This window comes from Pagrus major, chromosome 8, assembly GCF_040436345.1.
Source record: "Pagrus major chromosome 8, Pma_NU_1.0".
Lineage (NCBI taxonomy): Eukaryota > Metazoa > Chordata > Actinopteri > Spariformes > Sparidae > Pagrus > Pagrus major.
Window position 1 is genome coordinate 32,082,018 of NC_133222.1, and position 16,696 is coordinate 32,098,713.

General features: G+C 39.1%; 1 protein-coding gene across 1 annotated transcript; it reads left to right on the forward strand.

The window, feature by feature from the left end:
- The first annotated feature begins 913 nt into the window (after positions 1-913).
- Positions 914-14,629, forward strand: dyrk4 (dual-specificity tyrosine-(Y)-phosphorylation regulated kinase 4). Its single transcript, XM_073472517.1, has 14 exons — positions 914-1,215; positions 3,881-3,964; positions 5,797-5,949; positions 6,187-6,337; positions 6,573-6,736; positions 8,764-8,900; positions 10,410-10,550; positions 12,127-12,265; positions 12,507-12,588; positions 13,292-13,464; positions 13,601-13,661; positions 13,768-13,897; positions 14,057-14,208; positions 14,358-14,629. The coding sequence occupies exons 1-14, from the start codon at positions 1,192-1,194 to the stop codon at positions 14,627-14,629; spliced, it is 1,863 nt and encodes a 620-aa protein (XP_073328618.1). The 5' UTR covers positions 914-1,191.
- Positions 14,630-16,696: the final 2,067 nt, after the last annotated feature.

Genomic DNA, 16,696 nt, shown 5'->3' on the forward strand with positions numbered 1-16,696 from the left:
AAAAAAAGAGGCAAAGAGAGCTGCCTTGGAAAAAAGGGAGAAGTCGTGCAAGAGTGGCGACGTAGAGAGGAGGGAGGGGATCGCTAAATGCAAAACAGACAGGAAGTTAGCTGAAACAACGTAAGCGCTTACAGCAGCTTTAACACTTATGAGATGTTCCAAAAGGTTCAAGCACATGAGGAGAAATTTGAGCTTTTAAATCCTTTGATATTGAGGTTTTGGAGCTCCTGGTCAAAACAGTAGCATACTAAATATAACTGAATAGAGCTCAGCAAAGCTTGTAAGGAATTCTGTTGAGGAAAGGCTCTCTGTTCTTTTCTTCCCATTTGAGGTATTTAAAAGTTGTTGTTTTGTTTTTTACCTTATTAAACATCTTAACATATGCTTATCTGCTGATATAACTATCATTCATTTAAAATCCATCCCAACTTAAAATCTATCTTCGATATTATCTTAAGTGATCCATCCGATATTGTTTTTCTTTTACTATATAGCAGCTGGCTTATTGTATTTGTTGAAACATTTGAAATAAAAGACGCTTCGCTGGAAACAAACAGGATTGTCAGAATCTTTCATTTGAAGTGAGACAGACAGGATTTCCATTTTGCCTCCATGAGACCTTTTTGACAGAGTTGACCCTCTCTGCTGTAGAGCGAGCAGACTACATAACACTCAGCCTACTGTAGATTGAGTGCGGCCACGACGTGCGTGCGTCGGTGGGAACCCTCTGTACAGCGTCGGTGTTGGAGAGCGCATCAGCCACACAGCGTGGTGTAGGTGGTGGACAGGCAGGCAACGGATAAAAACAAATCTATATCGGGACAGCCCCAGCTGTCAGCGGCAGAAACCTGAACAGGTGGCCCCTTCAGTGTCTTAGCAGTCCGCGTCAAGGCGCAGAGACCCTCAACAGCTTGCCTCGCCCGCTAATCTCCTCTCTGACGACAGCGCATTTACCTCGTGCGCGTAAAACCGGGAGTACGGCAGGTTTGTGGTCCGTGGATCTGATCAGACTGCAGGATTGTACTCACCAGTGTTGACTGAGTCCTCCTCACGAAGTTGTGTCTTGGAGAGCGTCTTGGTTTTGAGGCTGGATTGAAGAGTTGGATACAATGACTCTGTGTTGGATTTTATAATCTCTCCTCCGTGTTTGGATTGTCCAGCAGCTGTAACGACTGACACTGATAACAAAGCATGTTGCCAGAAATAAATAACAAGGTGAGGAACTTTGATTTGTTAGTAAAGTGGTTGCTTGATTGATAAAATAACAGTTTCTTGTGTTTCATTTAAAGGCAATTTATACTGAGAGTGTGACTGTGATTTCATGATCATGTAATGTAAGTGTGTATATTGTTAATACCTTACTTTATCTCCTATAGTATCACCCTAATATCTCTCTATTGTGGACTTCCTATATTTGCTTTTCCATGGAATAAGAATGTCTTTTGCCCAGATACAGGGCTTCACTCCAGGTTATTTCCATTTTATACCCTCCACAGGTATCCTTTTACAAGTATAAACTAAATAATAACAATTTACTTGACATTCCCTCTTTCATTTTTATTGATCAGTGCCAAGAATGTGAAATTATTCTCACTTTGGAATTATTTATGTTCCTCCTCCACAAGTTATCCCTCTTTGAATGCTTTTTTTTCGTCCGTCCCCCTTTTCTCCTGACCGCATGCCAAGTTATGATGAAAAATCTGATCCATTTCTATTTCAGTCGTTGTTTAGCCTACTTATTTGAGTGTTTGTTGTGCTGACAGATTCTGTAAGTCTATATGCGTTCTGGTGTATTCGTCACGCCTTACATGGAAAGTGATATAAATTTAACCCTTGCTGTTTTTGGATCATATAAGAACTTTGTCGTTTTTACTGTCTTTAGTAACACAAGTGAAAAAACTAATTATCCTATGGACTAACGCTCATTTTGATCATATGGATTGATCAGTGAGTGAGCTTGCTTAACATGCACCCTTCCCTGTGGCCACATTTGATGCATCAATGACAACGAGAGGGCGGTGTGATTATACATCGAACAGTGCGTGCCTGACAGCCTATGGCGTGAGTGAGCAGTGTTTTACAGTTTGTTGATGTTTACCCTCACTTACTCCTGCTTTTATTGCTTTGCTGACCCTCTGACCAACTGACCCTGCAGGCCTGACCCTTAATGAGCCAAAGCTGCTCGCACACACCTGCTGGGATGGTCCAGCAAAGACCCCCAGATAGAGACGACATTGACTTTTACCTCTTGTCTTCGCTTCCATTTATTTCCTTTTTTATTCATGCATTTTTATTTAAACTGATCTGCACAATGAGAGGAAATGCCCACTTTGATGTATGTTTAATTTGTGCATTTGTACGCAGAAAAAACAATTTACAGTATCATACATGGGAATTATACTGTATCTGACTCTGTGTTTGAAGTATTATGTAATTTCATGTGTAAACCTGTGGGCGGAGATACTGACTGATGTATCTACAGTGTAGCCTACATGTATTTAACCCTTACTGTTTTGGCTCTTAAGAAAGCATTATTTACATTATTTTATGTTTTAATAACAAAGATGAGAAATAGAGAAACATGTTGCCTTATGTACTAACCAAAATATCTATAACATGATTTGGGATTACAGTTACTTCACATAAATAGAGGTGCTCATTTATCAGAGGGGAATAAAAGGTCACAGTCACCATTTTTCCCTGGCGCTCAGACACATGTTATGATGTCATTGGGTTTCCACTGGCTCAGTGCTCATTAGCCAGGCTTACAGCAGGCCTTTACAGGTGCTGCTTTTTAGACACCAACCTGCCACATTGACCTACATGGCTCCTGCTGTCACTCACAGCGTTCCTAAGATTGTAACACGACTACATCATTGTACTGCACCCTTCCCTGGCTACATGTCGTTTGTCCTATTCAAGGACTATATTAAGTTCAACGCCGGTGATCACTTGCAGGATGGGTTCAGTGTCCGATCCTCATCTGAGCTCGTTGAGACGAGTCAGTTCAGCTTCTCCCTCTGAACGAAACTGTCGTGACACAGGTCAGAAGTTGCTTTTGCTTCTCAATCAAAGTTAAGATTATGATCGGTAAGCTGTTTCCTATCCAGCACCTGTGGACATCACCACACCCAGCCTGCCTCACCTCCTCCCTCCCTCCCTCCTCTCCCAGCTGGCCGTCTGGCAGAGTGAGTTTAGCACGTATCCCCATATGGGGCTTAGCTTTATTTCACCCATATGGTGTCAACCAACACAGCTGCACGCTTAACGCTGATTAATAAGGCACGTGTAAGCTGGCTTGGTGTCAGAGCAAAGTGTACTGAATCATCCCAAATGCGTGTTGTTCTCTTTTTTTTAATATCTGGAACTCTGTTGCCTTTTTAAAAACATATTTATAGTTCCCCTCCAACACATTCAGTGACTCTCCAGTGTACGCAGGCTCGGAGACACGTGAGCAGACACATGTATGTGCACATGTTCACACACCTGCACAAGCCAGCACATACACTGAGAATACTGGATCATTGTTGCTGGGGGTTTTTTTTCTACAGAAGCGATCTATTTTAGGATCGTAGTGCATTATTTCTGCCAGTCTGGTTGCAACCTCGCTCAGCTACCCACAGGCTGCGTGTTTGTGACGAGATGGGAGAATCCAGGCGGCATGAGCACAAGAAGCTGTTTCATGATTATTTAACTTGACTGCTTTAATCTCTCATGGTGTAAAAGGATTCCTACATCTGACTTTGGAAATGATGTTGTTACGCTTTGTACTGTGTGAAAAATCATTGCATATGAAAAGTATGGTTACCCACAGTAATAGCAAGCTCCTTTTTCTTAATCTTTTAGTGTATTTTATGAATTGCTCTCATTCCTCCCATAGACGTCACGACCGGAGGCCTTCCCTCACCCTCACAGGCTCCCTGCAGAAGGCAACCGCCTTGGAACAAACCGGCCCTGCTCACAGGTCAGCACGTCCCCACAGCAAGAAGCTGACAATACCAACATGTTTTACCAACAACGCCATCTTTTCTCCTTGTGTTTGAGAAAATATTGAATTATTCTATCAACACCCAAAAACATGAGAGAGAAACATTCCTACTGTTTTTTACTTCACAATTTAGGTCACCTACACAGACATTTTACGAATGAGATCCTAGAAAAACATGGATGCGACTGTACACATCTGTCTGCACATGTGGTTATGTAGTGTCATGCAATGCAGATTTCCACTGATATAAGTGCATCTCCCCAAAGCAGCATGCCCCCCAGTTATGTACATGAGCATAACTGTGTTTACTTCCTCTGCCTGTTGTGGCAGGTGCTTGCAACTATATTTAGCCCTATCTCTATGCGTCATACCCAAGTTGGCAGATCCTGCAGCAGCTCTAACACGTGAAATGAAAAATCAGGACTATCTACTGTATAGATGGAGAGCTTTTTTTCCCCTGGAAGGCTGTTCATAATTAATATGAAAGAATTTATTATGTTGCTTATACAGCACATTGCTGAAGGCTGCTTGATAGTATATAGGGGCAGCTCTGTTTTGAATTGTTCCATCTGAAATTTGAGTGGAATTACAGCTCTTAGATATCACTCAAAATCCCTTTTGACACAGACACACTTCTTATTTTTTCCCAGAGAACTTGGCACAGCACAGTGGTCTCATTTTGCCCATCATTGCCAGCGAGCGCTGAGCCCGTCAAGGCTGTGACACATGTAATCGTGCTCTCAGAGCAAGCAGGATGGCAGTCAGAGAAAAGCAGGTTGCTGCTCTTCATCCCCCCCACAGAGCCGACACAAACAGACTCTGTCAGGACCCAGCCTCGCAGGCTTTGTCCCCATTTCACTCTCACCCTGATCAGTAATTCCAGCCGCTACATGGTGGGGGGGGTCCCGGTCACCTGAGCCTCCACAGACCAATGCATGTGAAAGGGCTGAAAACACAAACCAAATCTGACGAGGTGCAGCTAAACACATACTCGTGAAAAAATGAAAAGGAATGTAACAAGCTTGTAGCTACAGTGTAAAAAAGGATAATACATTTAGACTTAGCACTTGCTGACCCGCTCTCTCTGGCTGCTTTTATTGCCTGTTCACAGCTGGATCTGCTGCTGTTGAATCATAAACACAGACTAAGATCTTAAAGGAAACATATTATGCTCATTTTCAGGTTCATAGTTTTATTTTGGGATACTACTAGAATAGGTTTGATGCTCTTAAACCACATTAGTTTCCTCATACTGTCCAGTTTAGCAGCACTGTGCTCCCCCTCCATCTGAAATGCTCTGTTTTAGCTTTGAAGGTCCCCCTCCTGAATACCAAGTCTGCTCTGATTGGTCAGCTCACACACGCCTGAGCCAGCACCACTCACCATCTCAGCTCTGTCATGTTGTTAGCTTCACTTCTAATGTGAATATAGGCATAGAGTATGTAAATGTGTGACATTGTGGCATAGTGTGATGTCACAAAGTCAGGGAATTAAGGCGTGACTACTGACTAGGCATTTTAGGCACTTCAGGAGCAGTGTTTTCTGTGGGAAAGAGGAGGTCCCGTGCGCTTTTTAACTTTCAAGACCTTTTACATGTACAACAAGTATAACACATTGAAGCTAGCTGTGGAAGTTGGTCAGTTTCTTTGTTGATTTTCCCAAATATTCTCACATTTTGTCAATTAGACTGCGCTTCATCTAAATTGAAAAACCTGTGTCCTGCATCATCTGACCCTATTTTATTTTTGTCTTTGGTTTTCTCTTTATGTAGTTGTGTTCCTAATTTTTTAAATCCCTCTGATTTTCAGAAGTTTGCTCCCAGTGTGGGAACCTTGCCTCAGCTTGAGCCACCAGTGGTCCAGGTGGTGGTCAGCAATGCCAAAAATCAACACCAGCAGTCGGACAACATCCTGCCCCAAATCGCCAACAAAGGGGGCCAAAACAACTATCAGACACACCCGGTGAGTCTCTCACACACTAGCAGCATGTAATATACAACAATAGCAGCTAGTTTTGTGTGTCATGATGTTTCCGATTGGAGGAAGTAGATGTAAGCATACTTTTTTCTCCTGAGAATCAGTAGTGTTGTTTCAGGGTTAAGGTTCACTGTGACAACATAATGTAGTTAACACTGTATTATTTGACCTTTATGTGCTCCTCATAACAACATACTTTCTCTATGTGTGCTTATTGTGCAGGATGAGAGGCCGAAGCCCACACAGCAGTTCGCCATGCGCTTTGGTGCAGCAATGGATAAAGTGTCAGTCTCCCGTAACAGCAAGATCTTCAGCAACAAGCTGGAGAAAGAGAAGTCATATGAGGGACAGAGGTTACCCATGTCCCCCATAGGTATGTTACTATCATTAAGAATATAATACAAAGAATAAGAATGGCACAGAGATGTTATTTCACTTCTTTAGGGCGTTCCAACACAAATATGTAACTAAGAAACAAACTCTCCTGATGCAATAAAAATAGCACATTGGCATTAAAGTCGATTCTTCGCAATCCTCTTCTCTTGGCAGAGTAATCAATATAAAAGTGAATCATCCCCTTCTCCTCCTCCTCTTACTTCCTGTTGCAGAGGCACTGAAGAACTTCCAGGAGCGACTGACAGAGTTTGAGCAGGAGGAGATCATGGACTACGCAGAGATCTGGTTCATGGGTGTGGGCTCTCAGAAGATTGAGGGTTCCCAAGGCACACCGCAGAACAACGGATATGACGACGAGCATGGAAGCTACATCAGGGTAATGTGTTAGCAGGGGTTTTTAACGTTAGCAGGGACCATCTACCAAATACTGTACTGTATATTTAAAATATTTAATATGTATAAAAGATATTTTAAAATATTTATAAAATGATGTTGCACCTAAATACAGCCTGCAATGATTAAACTGGCTAATACGTTTCAATAACACATTGTTAGGCACTCGTTTTTATCCGAGGTCATCAAATACTGAAGCTGCTTTGTCATACAGCACAACATAGCAGACATTAAGTGTCTGCGTGTACTAGTTTACTATTATGCTGCACAGTGATTTAGTGTAACGTTAGGGTAGCTTGCTTACATGTTTGCACCAGGTACCCCAGGTATTTATTTTTGCTTAAAATATGTTGGATTCATGTTATTGAATAAATTATTATTATTAAAAAACTTACCTTTATTATAAAAAATACTCCATTAAATCCTCATTATGTTGGTTCACATTACCGCTGACCATTTTACAGCCAGTTGGTTATGTCATTAATGTATGAAATCAAATCATGGCTGGTCTATCACAATGTAGTTATGTCATTGCAATGCTTAGTGGTAGCAGTTACAAGCAGAGACTGTTTAGAAAATTCTTTGTTGTCTCCAGAGCTTTTGAACTTTTGTCAGCTGCCATTGCCAACAAACTGCTTTGTGGCCTGACCTACAAACATTAAACAAACAACTTGAGAAAGATATGTGTGAGCATCTTGCACTGAAAAAGTCTTAGATGTTAACGCCTGCCAGAGACATTTGAATGCACCAACAAAGAGTTTTTAAAATTGTGATGAATTAAAAGGCATTGTTGAATCTCAAGCAATTTTAAAGAATGTTGCCTGTCATTCAAACTATATAAAATATCCACAATTTGTCTTTTTTTTGTTTGTTATTGTTCCATAAAAGGCTCCATCATTATTCAGATTTAATATCAGCCCTTTTTAAGAGCCAATTTCATTCATTTATTTATTTTTATTTAACCGAGAATATTTAACCAAGAATATTCCCCCTGAGATTCAAAATCTCTTTTACAAGGGAGTCCTGGCCAAGACAGCAGTATAAAACAGTTTCACACGAAGGAACAAGCAGCAACTTAAAAACAAGCAGCAAATTACATCAAGACAATTAATTCACCAGTGTTAACAGGACATATGCATTCAGTGATCAAGTAGTCCTTAATCTCATTTTTTATCATCTTCCATACTTATCAAATAATCAAGTTTAAGGTGTCTCTGTAATTCACACCAAGATGAAGGTGCAAATACTTTAAAAGCACCTTCACCAATTAAAGGAATGAATGACGTTCTGAAGGTTGCAGCTGCTGATAGTTTTAGGCGTTAGTAGAGAACACAACTAAAGAGGCAGTTAATGCAATATGGCCTCAGAGAAGTGTATCAATGTTCCATTGTACTGTTGTACAAGGAGAACCAACCAAACTTCTCACGTGTAAAATCATGCAGAGACATGAAACTGAAATAATGTCAGGACACAATATTAGTTCTCATTTCACACACACACACACACACACACACACACACACACACACACACACACACACACACACACACACACACACACGACCAGATGCCTTGATGTGACCTTAATCCTGCAGCTGCAGGCATCGCTCTGCTGGATTGACTTCATTGTTGAATTCTGTTTACAATAAACTGAACTGAGCTCATCAAACCCTCTGACGACAGGCTTAACTGTCTTGTACAAACCAGGTGACCAACAGGGGGTCATGTATTACACCATATGTAATGAAAGAGCTGTTTAAGGCTGAGTGACTGACCATTGTCTTGACTCTTATATCTCTGTTGAGACTCATCTAACTGTCACAGGCTTAAAGCCACAGTAAAGTCAGTGCCGTAGTTGCTCCACACACAGCAGGTTATTCCTGTAGTTCAGTCAATTTCAGTGCTTTGATTTATTCATGGAGTTCATTTTGCTATTATTTTTTTGTTAAAAGCAGTATATAATAGTGAAGTCTACTCAAATATTCATGTACTCTTCCTCTTGCTTTTCCAGGTGCTGCATGACCACATTGGCTACAGGTTTGAAGTGCTTGAAGTGATTGGGAAAGGCTCCTTTGGGCAGGTCCTCAAATGTCTGGACCACAAGACCAATGAACTTGTGGCCATTAAGATGATACGCAATAAGAAAAGGTACATGTAAACCCAAACTTCTTACGCTTATATATTGCATTGACACCAAGTCAGCTCAAATTTAGTGTATTTATTACAAAATTCAACAAAACCAATTACCTCAGCTACCAAGTAAAGTAGACCATTAAGTGTAAGTTGTATGAGCTAAAAAGTTGTAACAGCTTAAATTATCAGTCTACTTTATTTGAGAATTTTTAGGTAATCGGTTACCTCGATTTTTTAAAGTAAAATCAATTTGTTTGATTTTACAGTGTACTTCATACACTAGCAAAAATAATTATTATTTTAAGAAATTATAACATGAATCACTTTTTATCCTGTTTTAATTTTGTAAAGTAAAAATGCTCTTGACATATGAAGGATCTCTAATTATTAATCAGCAGCAGTTACACTGTAAAATCTGACAAAGCGACTGTACTTAAAAAAATAGAGGAAACCAATTACCTTAAAATGACCAAATAAAGTAGACTAATAATTTTAAGTTGTTTAAACTGTATAACTCATGCAAGATACATTTAATAGACTACTTTACTTGGTAATTCAGAGGTAATCAGACCTTTCTGAGGTAATATCCTCACTTTTATAAAGTAAACTTTTAAAATTTACAATGTAGAGTGACACTTTGTGCATGAAGTCAGTCAGTGAAGGGAACATGCAATCCTAGTACTACAGAAGCCCTGCGAGTCAACTGAATATAGTTTTTAAGGAACCTTCAAAAAAGGTTCCCAGTATAACATTTATTCACTTGTTCTTAAGTTAAAAACACAAAGAGAAAACTATTAAGATCAGACTTTGAAAATTGCCAGATTTTTTTTCTTATTTTCCTCTTCGGGCTTCTGTATCATTTTACATCTTAACAAAACGATATAATACGTTCTCGCTTTTGGCCCATGGTCCAGTTTCAGTTTTGACCCTCCGATTGGAAAGTTTTGGTCAACCCTGCTGTATAGAATGAGTTATTTGTCACACTGAAGAAGTCAACTTTTGCCATTCATGAGAGATCTGATACGCCGTTGTGAGGTTTTCCCACATGTCCACACCAGGATTATTTTACATGTTAGGAGTCTGCCAAATGGTTTAGATCCTGATTTAGCATGATACAAGTCGGCACCTCAGGGTGTTATCTTACCTGTCCTTCCTCACTGTAGATCACAGTGGCAGCAACTGCTCGAGTCCTGTAGGTTAGATGCAGGAGACATCGGGTCTTACCGCTACTTCAATAATGCAGAAAACAAAATGGGTGCAAATGGCCACAGCAGTGCCTGTGTTCACCGATCTTATCTCTCCTGGAAGAGGACTGTGTATCGCTGACATTAAGAAGTGTCAAGGGATTTTAGGGATTGATGTGCGGGGAGAAAACTCTCTATCAGAGACAACAGTATTCTAGTTTTTATCATCATTTGTCAGACGCTCAGAACTTGATGCGTACATTTATTTATTTCGGGTCTGCTAAATCTGAAAATTCAGAAATAAATACCGTCAAAATCAAATGAGTATTTTAATCTGCAGGTTTCATCACCAAGCTCTGGTGGAGCTGAAGATCCTGGACGTGATAAAGAGGAAAGACAAAGACAACCTCCACAACGTCATCCACATGAAGGAGTACTTCTACTTCCGCAATCACCTCTGCATCTCCTTTGAGCTCCTCGGGTTAGTATGCTCACACTGTACTCTGCGCTCAAGCAGGCAGACCTTCATGTTCAGAAGTGGACTATAAAGACATGACTGAATAATTCATCTGTTAATCAAAGGTATTCAAGGTGCGCCACCTTTCCTCAGGTACAGCAGGATGGTGAGATCACTGTACTGTCTTATCAAAGGCACTTCTCACTTGTCTCTATTCATTACTTCTAATGCTACGTGACTGCAGTCAATCAGGAGTTAAGTGATCACCTGTGTACCTTTCGGTATCTGTATTGCCACTGATATCTATTTGAGGGGATATAGTTTTGTGTATCACTCTGGCTCAATGACCTTTAGAGGACGTCTTGGGCTGCCACCTTGTCTAACATTACTGTCACCGAATCCTTTAGTTAAGGCCTTGATTAGGGCCCTATCTCTTACCCCCTCTTGCTTCATGGTGTGAAGGCTCCAGTTGCACAGTCTAAAGAAGTTTATGCTTATCACAACTGGCAGGAAATAGCAGGAAGATTCACTCTGTCTTTTTCTGAATGCGAGCACAATCATAGATTATTTCCAAGTACAAGCCTGGCAGTCAGCAGATGGTTTATTACGAGTAATGTAAAGTGTAGAGTGACATTAAACTTAGCAGCCTTCTTTTTTCAGAGTGTTTATTTGAGGAACATGAGGAAGTTGTTAATGAGGTGCATCTTATTATTAGTGAATCCGTATTGAGCTCACTCTGCTATGTATTCTCAAGGTGTGCATGTGTCGGTGTTGTTCCTAGAAGCAATAGGCAATAGGCGAATCTGACATCAACTGCCTATACATTAAATAATTAAAGGTGCAGTATGTAAGAATTGGCCAGCTGTCAAATACTCAAAACAAATAGAATAACCATATATGTATATTAACAAGTACAACGTTAGCATCAGTGTGCAGGAAAAAGTATTTCAGTGGTTTCAACTCATCAAAAGTCAAGAAAAAGGATATATATGTATATCTATATAAATACAAGTTTTCAATTGAAATATCTAAATCTGAAGACGTAAAGACACACTGAAATGAAATGTAAAATGCATATAAATCAATTATATAACGAAGGGCTATACTTTTCCGAATTGCGAATTAATACAAAAATATAAGTAGATAAGCTAAAATATATAGCCAACAAAATAAATCATCATAATGATAATAATAATATGGTTGGAAAAAAACAGTCTTCCGAGTATAATCTACCCACATAATCCTGCCCCAGGTGCAGGATGCCCACACAGGAGAGTGGGGTGCCTATCCTGTTTGGAACATATTGTTATCCTGGTCACTTATAGTTTTCACACTAACTTCTCGTATTATTTTAAGTTTCTTCTCAGTTTTCTGTCACTGTTTGGTCAGGTTTAGGCAATAAAAAATACTCTGTTAGTCTAGATTGGTCAGTTTCAATGACATTAATTATGATGTTACAGGAACAATGCCAACACATCATATCAGATTGTGTGTATTCCATATTCCTGTTTGAACAAAGTGCATGGATAGGAAAAGAGAAATCTAAAATGCAGTGAGAGACTAACTAACCACACATCACATTTTTTGTGTCTTTCTTCAGGGTGAACTTGTACGAGCTCATCAAAAAAAACAACTTCCAGGGCTTCAGTCTGGCTCTCATCCGTCGCTTCACCCATGCTCTACTCAGGTGCCTGCAGATGCTGCACAGGGAGAAGATTATCCACTGTGACCTCAAACCGGTATGACTTTATAGCTTCTGTCATACCTGAACTTATTTTTGGGATACAGAACATGAAACACATTTAAAATATAGTATTGACAACAAAACCTGATGTGGACCACACCTTTGCACTGAATCCCTTTGCTGTTTATACTTACGGCTAAAGATTCACCAGAACAACCATGTGGATTTTGCGCCATCTTGTGGAGCAAAGTAGTGTTGCAGCGTGTTTGAATGTTCTTGCTTCTCCCTCTGAACAGGAGAACATCCTTCTGTCTCAGAGAGGACCAGGGAACATCAAGGTGGTTGACTTTGGATCAAGCTGTTATGAACAACAAAGAGGTAAGAGCAGAGAAAATGTTAAAATACTTTATTTACAATATTGGGCAGTGGTGGAATATAACTAAGTACATTTACTCAAGTATTGTACTCAAGTACAAATGTGAGGTATCTGTACTTCACTTGAGTATTTCCATTTCAAGACATTTCTGCTTCTACCCTTCTAAATCTCAGAAGGAAATATTGTACTTGACAATGTGTGAAAATATAAATAAAACAAACAAGCCAACAGTTAATATTGAGCTTAATCCAAACATAAAATTAAACTACTAGTTGATTTGACAATTATCAAAAACAAATCAGCGATTGTGTCAATAATGGATTAATCATTTAAACAATTTTCCGTGACAAACTGGTTTCAGTTTTGTAACAATTTGCTACTTTTCCTTGTGTTAAATTACAGTTGACTAAATCATTTTGAGGTTTGAGCCATTTGTTGGCCAAGCAACACAATACATTTGAAGGTGTCTCATTTTGTGCTCTTCTATTGTAAATTTAATATAGAATAAATGGTATCAGCTAAAAAAAAAAATCAGCTGATTAATCTGTCACGATTCACATTCGCGGTCATAAAAAAAATTGTTTTTATGCATTTAGAACATTTACTTTTATATCCAAAGGAATGGCCAGGCCTGGCCCAACAAACTTATATCTTATGTCCCTATCTTAAGATCTTCCTCACTGCCTCTTCTTTCTTTTCCATTAGTGTACACCTACATCCAGAGTCGCTTCTACCGCTCTCCAGAGGTCATCCTGGGTCACCCCTACAGCATGGCCATCGACATGTGGAGTCTGGGTTGCATCCTTGCTGAGCTCTACACAGGCTATCCTCTGTTCCCAGGAGAGAGCGAGGTGGAGCAGATAGCTTGCATCATGGAGGTATGACATGAAAATCATTATGTGCACACATTAATGGCATTTATTTTGCAAGTTTCACAAATTTAAATGCATACTGTATAGAGTTGTTTGTGAGTTGCTTCAATGTGTTAAGATGTCCTGACATTTTAACTTGCAGGTTCTTGGAATGCCTCCAAATGATTTTGTTCAGTCTGCATCGAGGAGGAGGTTGTTCTTTGGTGAGAATTTATCTTCCTGTTTGGTGTCTATTTCATATTGTACAGCAATGTAGACTGTAGAGACTGTAATAGCAACTTTAACACTGTGTTTGATAATTGTGTGCAGACTCAAAAGGAAACCCCAGGAACATCACTAACAGCAAGGGGAAGAAGAGGAGACCCAACTCCAAGGAGCTGTCTGCTGCGTTGAAAACTAATGATGCTTTGTTCTTAGACTTCATCAAACGCTGCCTCACGTATGTTCACTCTAAACATCTGTAAACATCTCTGTCACGTTCTAAATGGATTTTTAAAAAAATGATTTGACTTAAGTTTGGCGTCAGTAGTGTTTTATTAAAGATCAAATAACAATGTGTACTTGCAGACTTAAATTATTTTTCTGTGTGTGTTTTCAGTTGGGATCCGACCAAGCGTATGACTCCTGATGAGGGGTTACAGCATGCGTGGATCCTGGAGGGGAATTTCAACAAAGTTCGGCCAAGAACCAGGCCAACAGTGAAGAAGACCTCCGACAGTTCAACCAGCACAGACAATAGAGGTGAGCTCAGTTTTCACAAGCAAGCTAAAAGCACGTAAATACTACTTACTTCATACAAAGACAACTAGTAGCTGATGCTAGCTGCAGACATACCAACAGAGTTGTTTTGTATTCACCTTATGCTGACATTTAATGTCCTTTTCACCATGTTGCAGCAGAGGTCAACTCAGAGAGCAGCACTACTGACAAGCTGAAGAGAGACAGCTCAGAAACAGGGACAATGATGGCCCCCGCCGAGCGTCTGCGGCCCATTGGGGCCTCAGCAGAGGAGGAAGTGTGTGAGAATGAGGGCAAGTTCTCCGCCGATACCAAGCAGCAAGAAGGAGGTGGAGAGAGGCCTGTTCACATCATCATAAAGCCTCAAGAGGAAGTGGGCACAGAGAGGATGGATAGCCAGGAACCGTCTCAGTGTTTGCCCCCAATCATCTAACAAAGGGAATTGTGCTGCGTTCATGACAAGCGGGAACTGGGAGCATTCACACTCAGTGTCCCACATCCCATCTGAGAGTGATTTGAATTGTTAAGTAGAAGTAAATGGACGGCTGAGAGAAGGTTGCATTTGTTTTGTCCTGCACACACAGAAAATGTAAAGGTTATTCACACTCTCATTTGCTACAAACACTGCCATGTTGTGTTTGTGTCTATATGACGTCACAGAACAACATGTTAGAGAAGTAAGAGGCAGAGGAAGGACTGGAATTTCAGGTTGGAAAGCAGCTAAAGAAACAAAATATTGATGTACAGAGCGGACACACTGATCTTCAGCAAGGAGGGACATTTCCTTTTTATTGTTTTAAGTATAGTCAAGTGTATTTTTTTTTCTATGGAACTTAGAGTTTGTATGACAGTGAAGACATAAACCAGTTAAACTGTTTTCTATAAAGGAGTTAGGATGCAGTTGCGGGCAGACATTTTGTTTTAATGCGTCACAATAGAGACGTCACGGTGTCTGCCACATAGAAATGCTAAAAATCAAATGGTTTAAAACATAGTTCATAGCAGAGCCACAACTTCCTGCTGTCTGTCTCCTGTATTATTTATTGAACCCAATCTTTGCTGTGCATTGAAGTCTTTGATAAACAGGTTAGACTTTACACACTATACTTTCAGTTTCCATGTTAAAAAACATAGTAGCTGACTTAAAAAAAAGTGCATGGTATAAAAATGATCAAATTGTTGTTTTTGCATTTTGTTATTTTTTCTTTTCAATATTTTAGCATTACTTTCATAATGGTAAAAGTTAACAATTGTGTGCAATAAAGGCTGAGCCAAAAAATGTTTTTTTTAAAATCATGTTAAAGGAATAATTGTTACTACTTACTGTACTTTTTAATTGTAGAATGCAGGTGATGAAATATTGGTCATTAGTTATTTCATTTATTTATTATGGAATATGTTTGAACCTATGTTTCATATTTGTTAAACAATTTAATTCAACAATCATAAAAGATGTATTTGTAATAGAATGTATTGTATATTACTGCTGTAATTTCCTATGTCTGTGTAATACAGAACATATTTTAAGAAAATATTTCGGATATTTGAGGGTTTAGACAAGGTTTTACTTGTTGTGTTGTTTCTGTATGAAAACATTTTGTATGTCTGTGTTATTCATAATATTTTTTATATTAGAAACAAAAAGACAATCCTATTATTGATAGTTTGTGCCTTGCAGTATTAGAAATCTTGCACTTTACTATTGTGTGTGTGTACACCTGGATTAGAAACCGTTGGATGTCACACAGACAAGGGTTCAGAACACCCCGCCAGGATCCCTTTTATCTGACAGTTAGATCTAATATTACACAACATAACAAAACAATTGTTTCATTATCATGTACATGTACTTTGTACAATTGGTTAAAACGTTTTAACTTGAGAACAGAGATCTAATTGAAATTGACGATAGACTTGTGCCCTCACTATCTATTAGCTAAGCAAGCAGAGATCCAGAGAGGATGGATTGTAGCTGAAATGTGAAAAGTCAAGAAAAATAATTTTTATGTCTTTTATGATGAAATAAAAAGTTGTTTCAAAGAGTATGTGCTTTGATATTTCTATAGTTTTTTTAACGCCGTTGTTGTGTTTATGTTTGTGATTCAACATGAAATGAAACCAAGGCCTCAGTATTCAAATCTGAATCAGACCACGGACTAAGTATGCAACGATATATTATAATTTTCTGCAGTATAAAGTTGTCACTTCTAAAGTTCTATGGTCCTAAATCAGAATAAATGTGCCATACATGAGTCTGCTAATTAGTCAGCACATTTTCACAGCCATTTGTCAAATAAGTAACTGATATAACAGTTCAATTTAAATTGTAAATAATTTCATTAATGTGATGACATTGAACTTTTTGTATTCAATCATTGATATTTATCATATTTCATCTCACTATATATTTAGTTTAACATTTGCTATTTTCACTGTGCTATATTTAATTAAAGATACAGTATGTCAGTAGTGTTCCTGCTGTTGCATACAGTACATGTGC

Excerpts from the sequence above, each read along its gene's own strand:
- dyrk4 (XM_073472517.1), top strand. The coding sequence starts at position 1,192 with ATGTTGCCAGAAATAAATAACAAG. Across the intron at positions 10,551-12,126 it reads ATCTCCTTTGAGCTCCTCGG|GGTGAACTTGTACGAGCTCA; the intron begins GTTAGTATGCTC and ends GTCTTTCTTCAG. Across the intron at positions 14,209-14,357 it reads AGACAATAGAGGTGAGCTCA|AGGTCAACTCAGAGAGCAGC; the intron begins GTTTTCACAAGC and ends ATGTTGCAGCAG.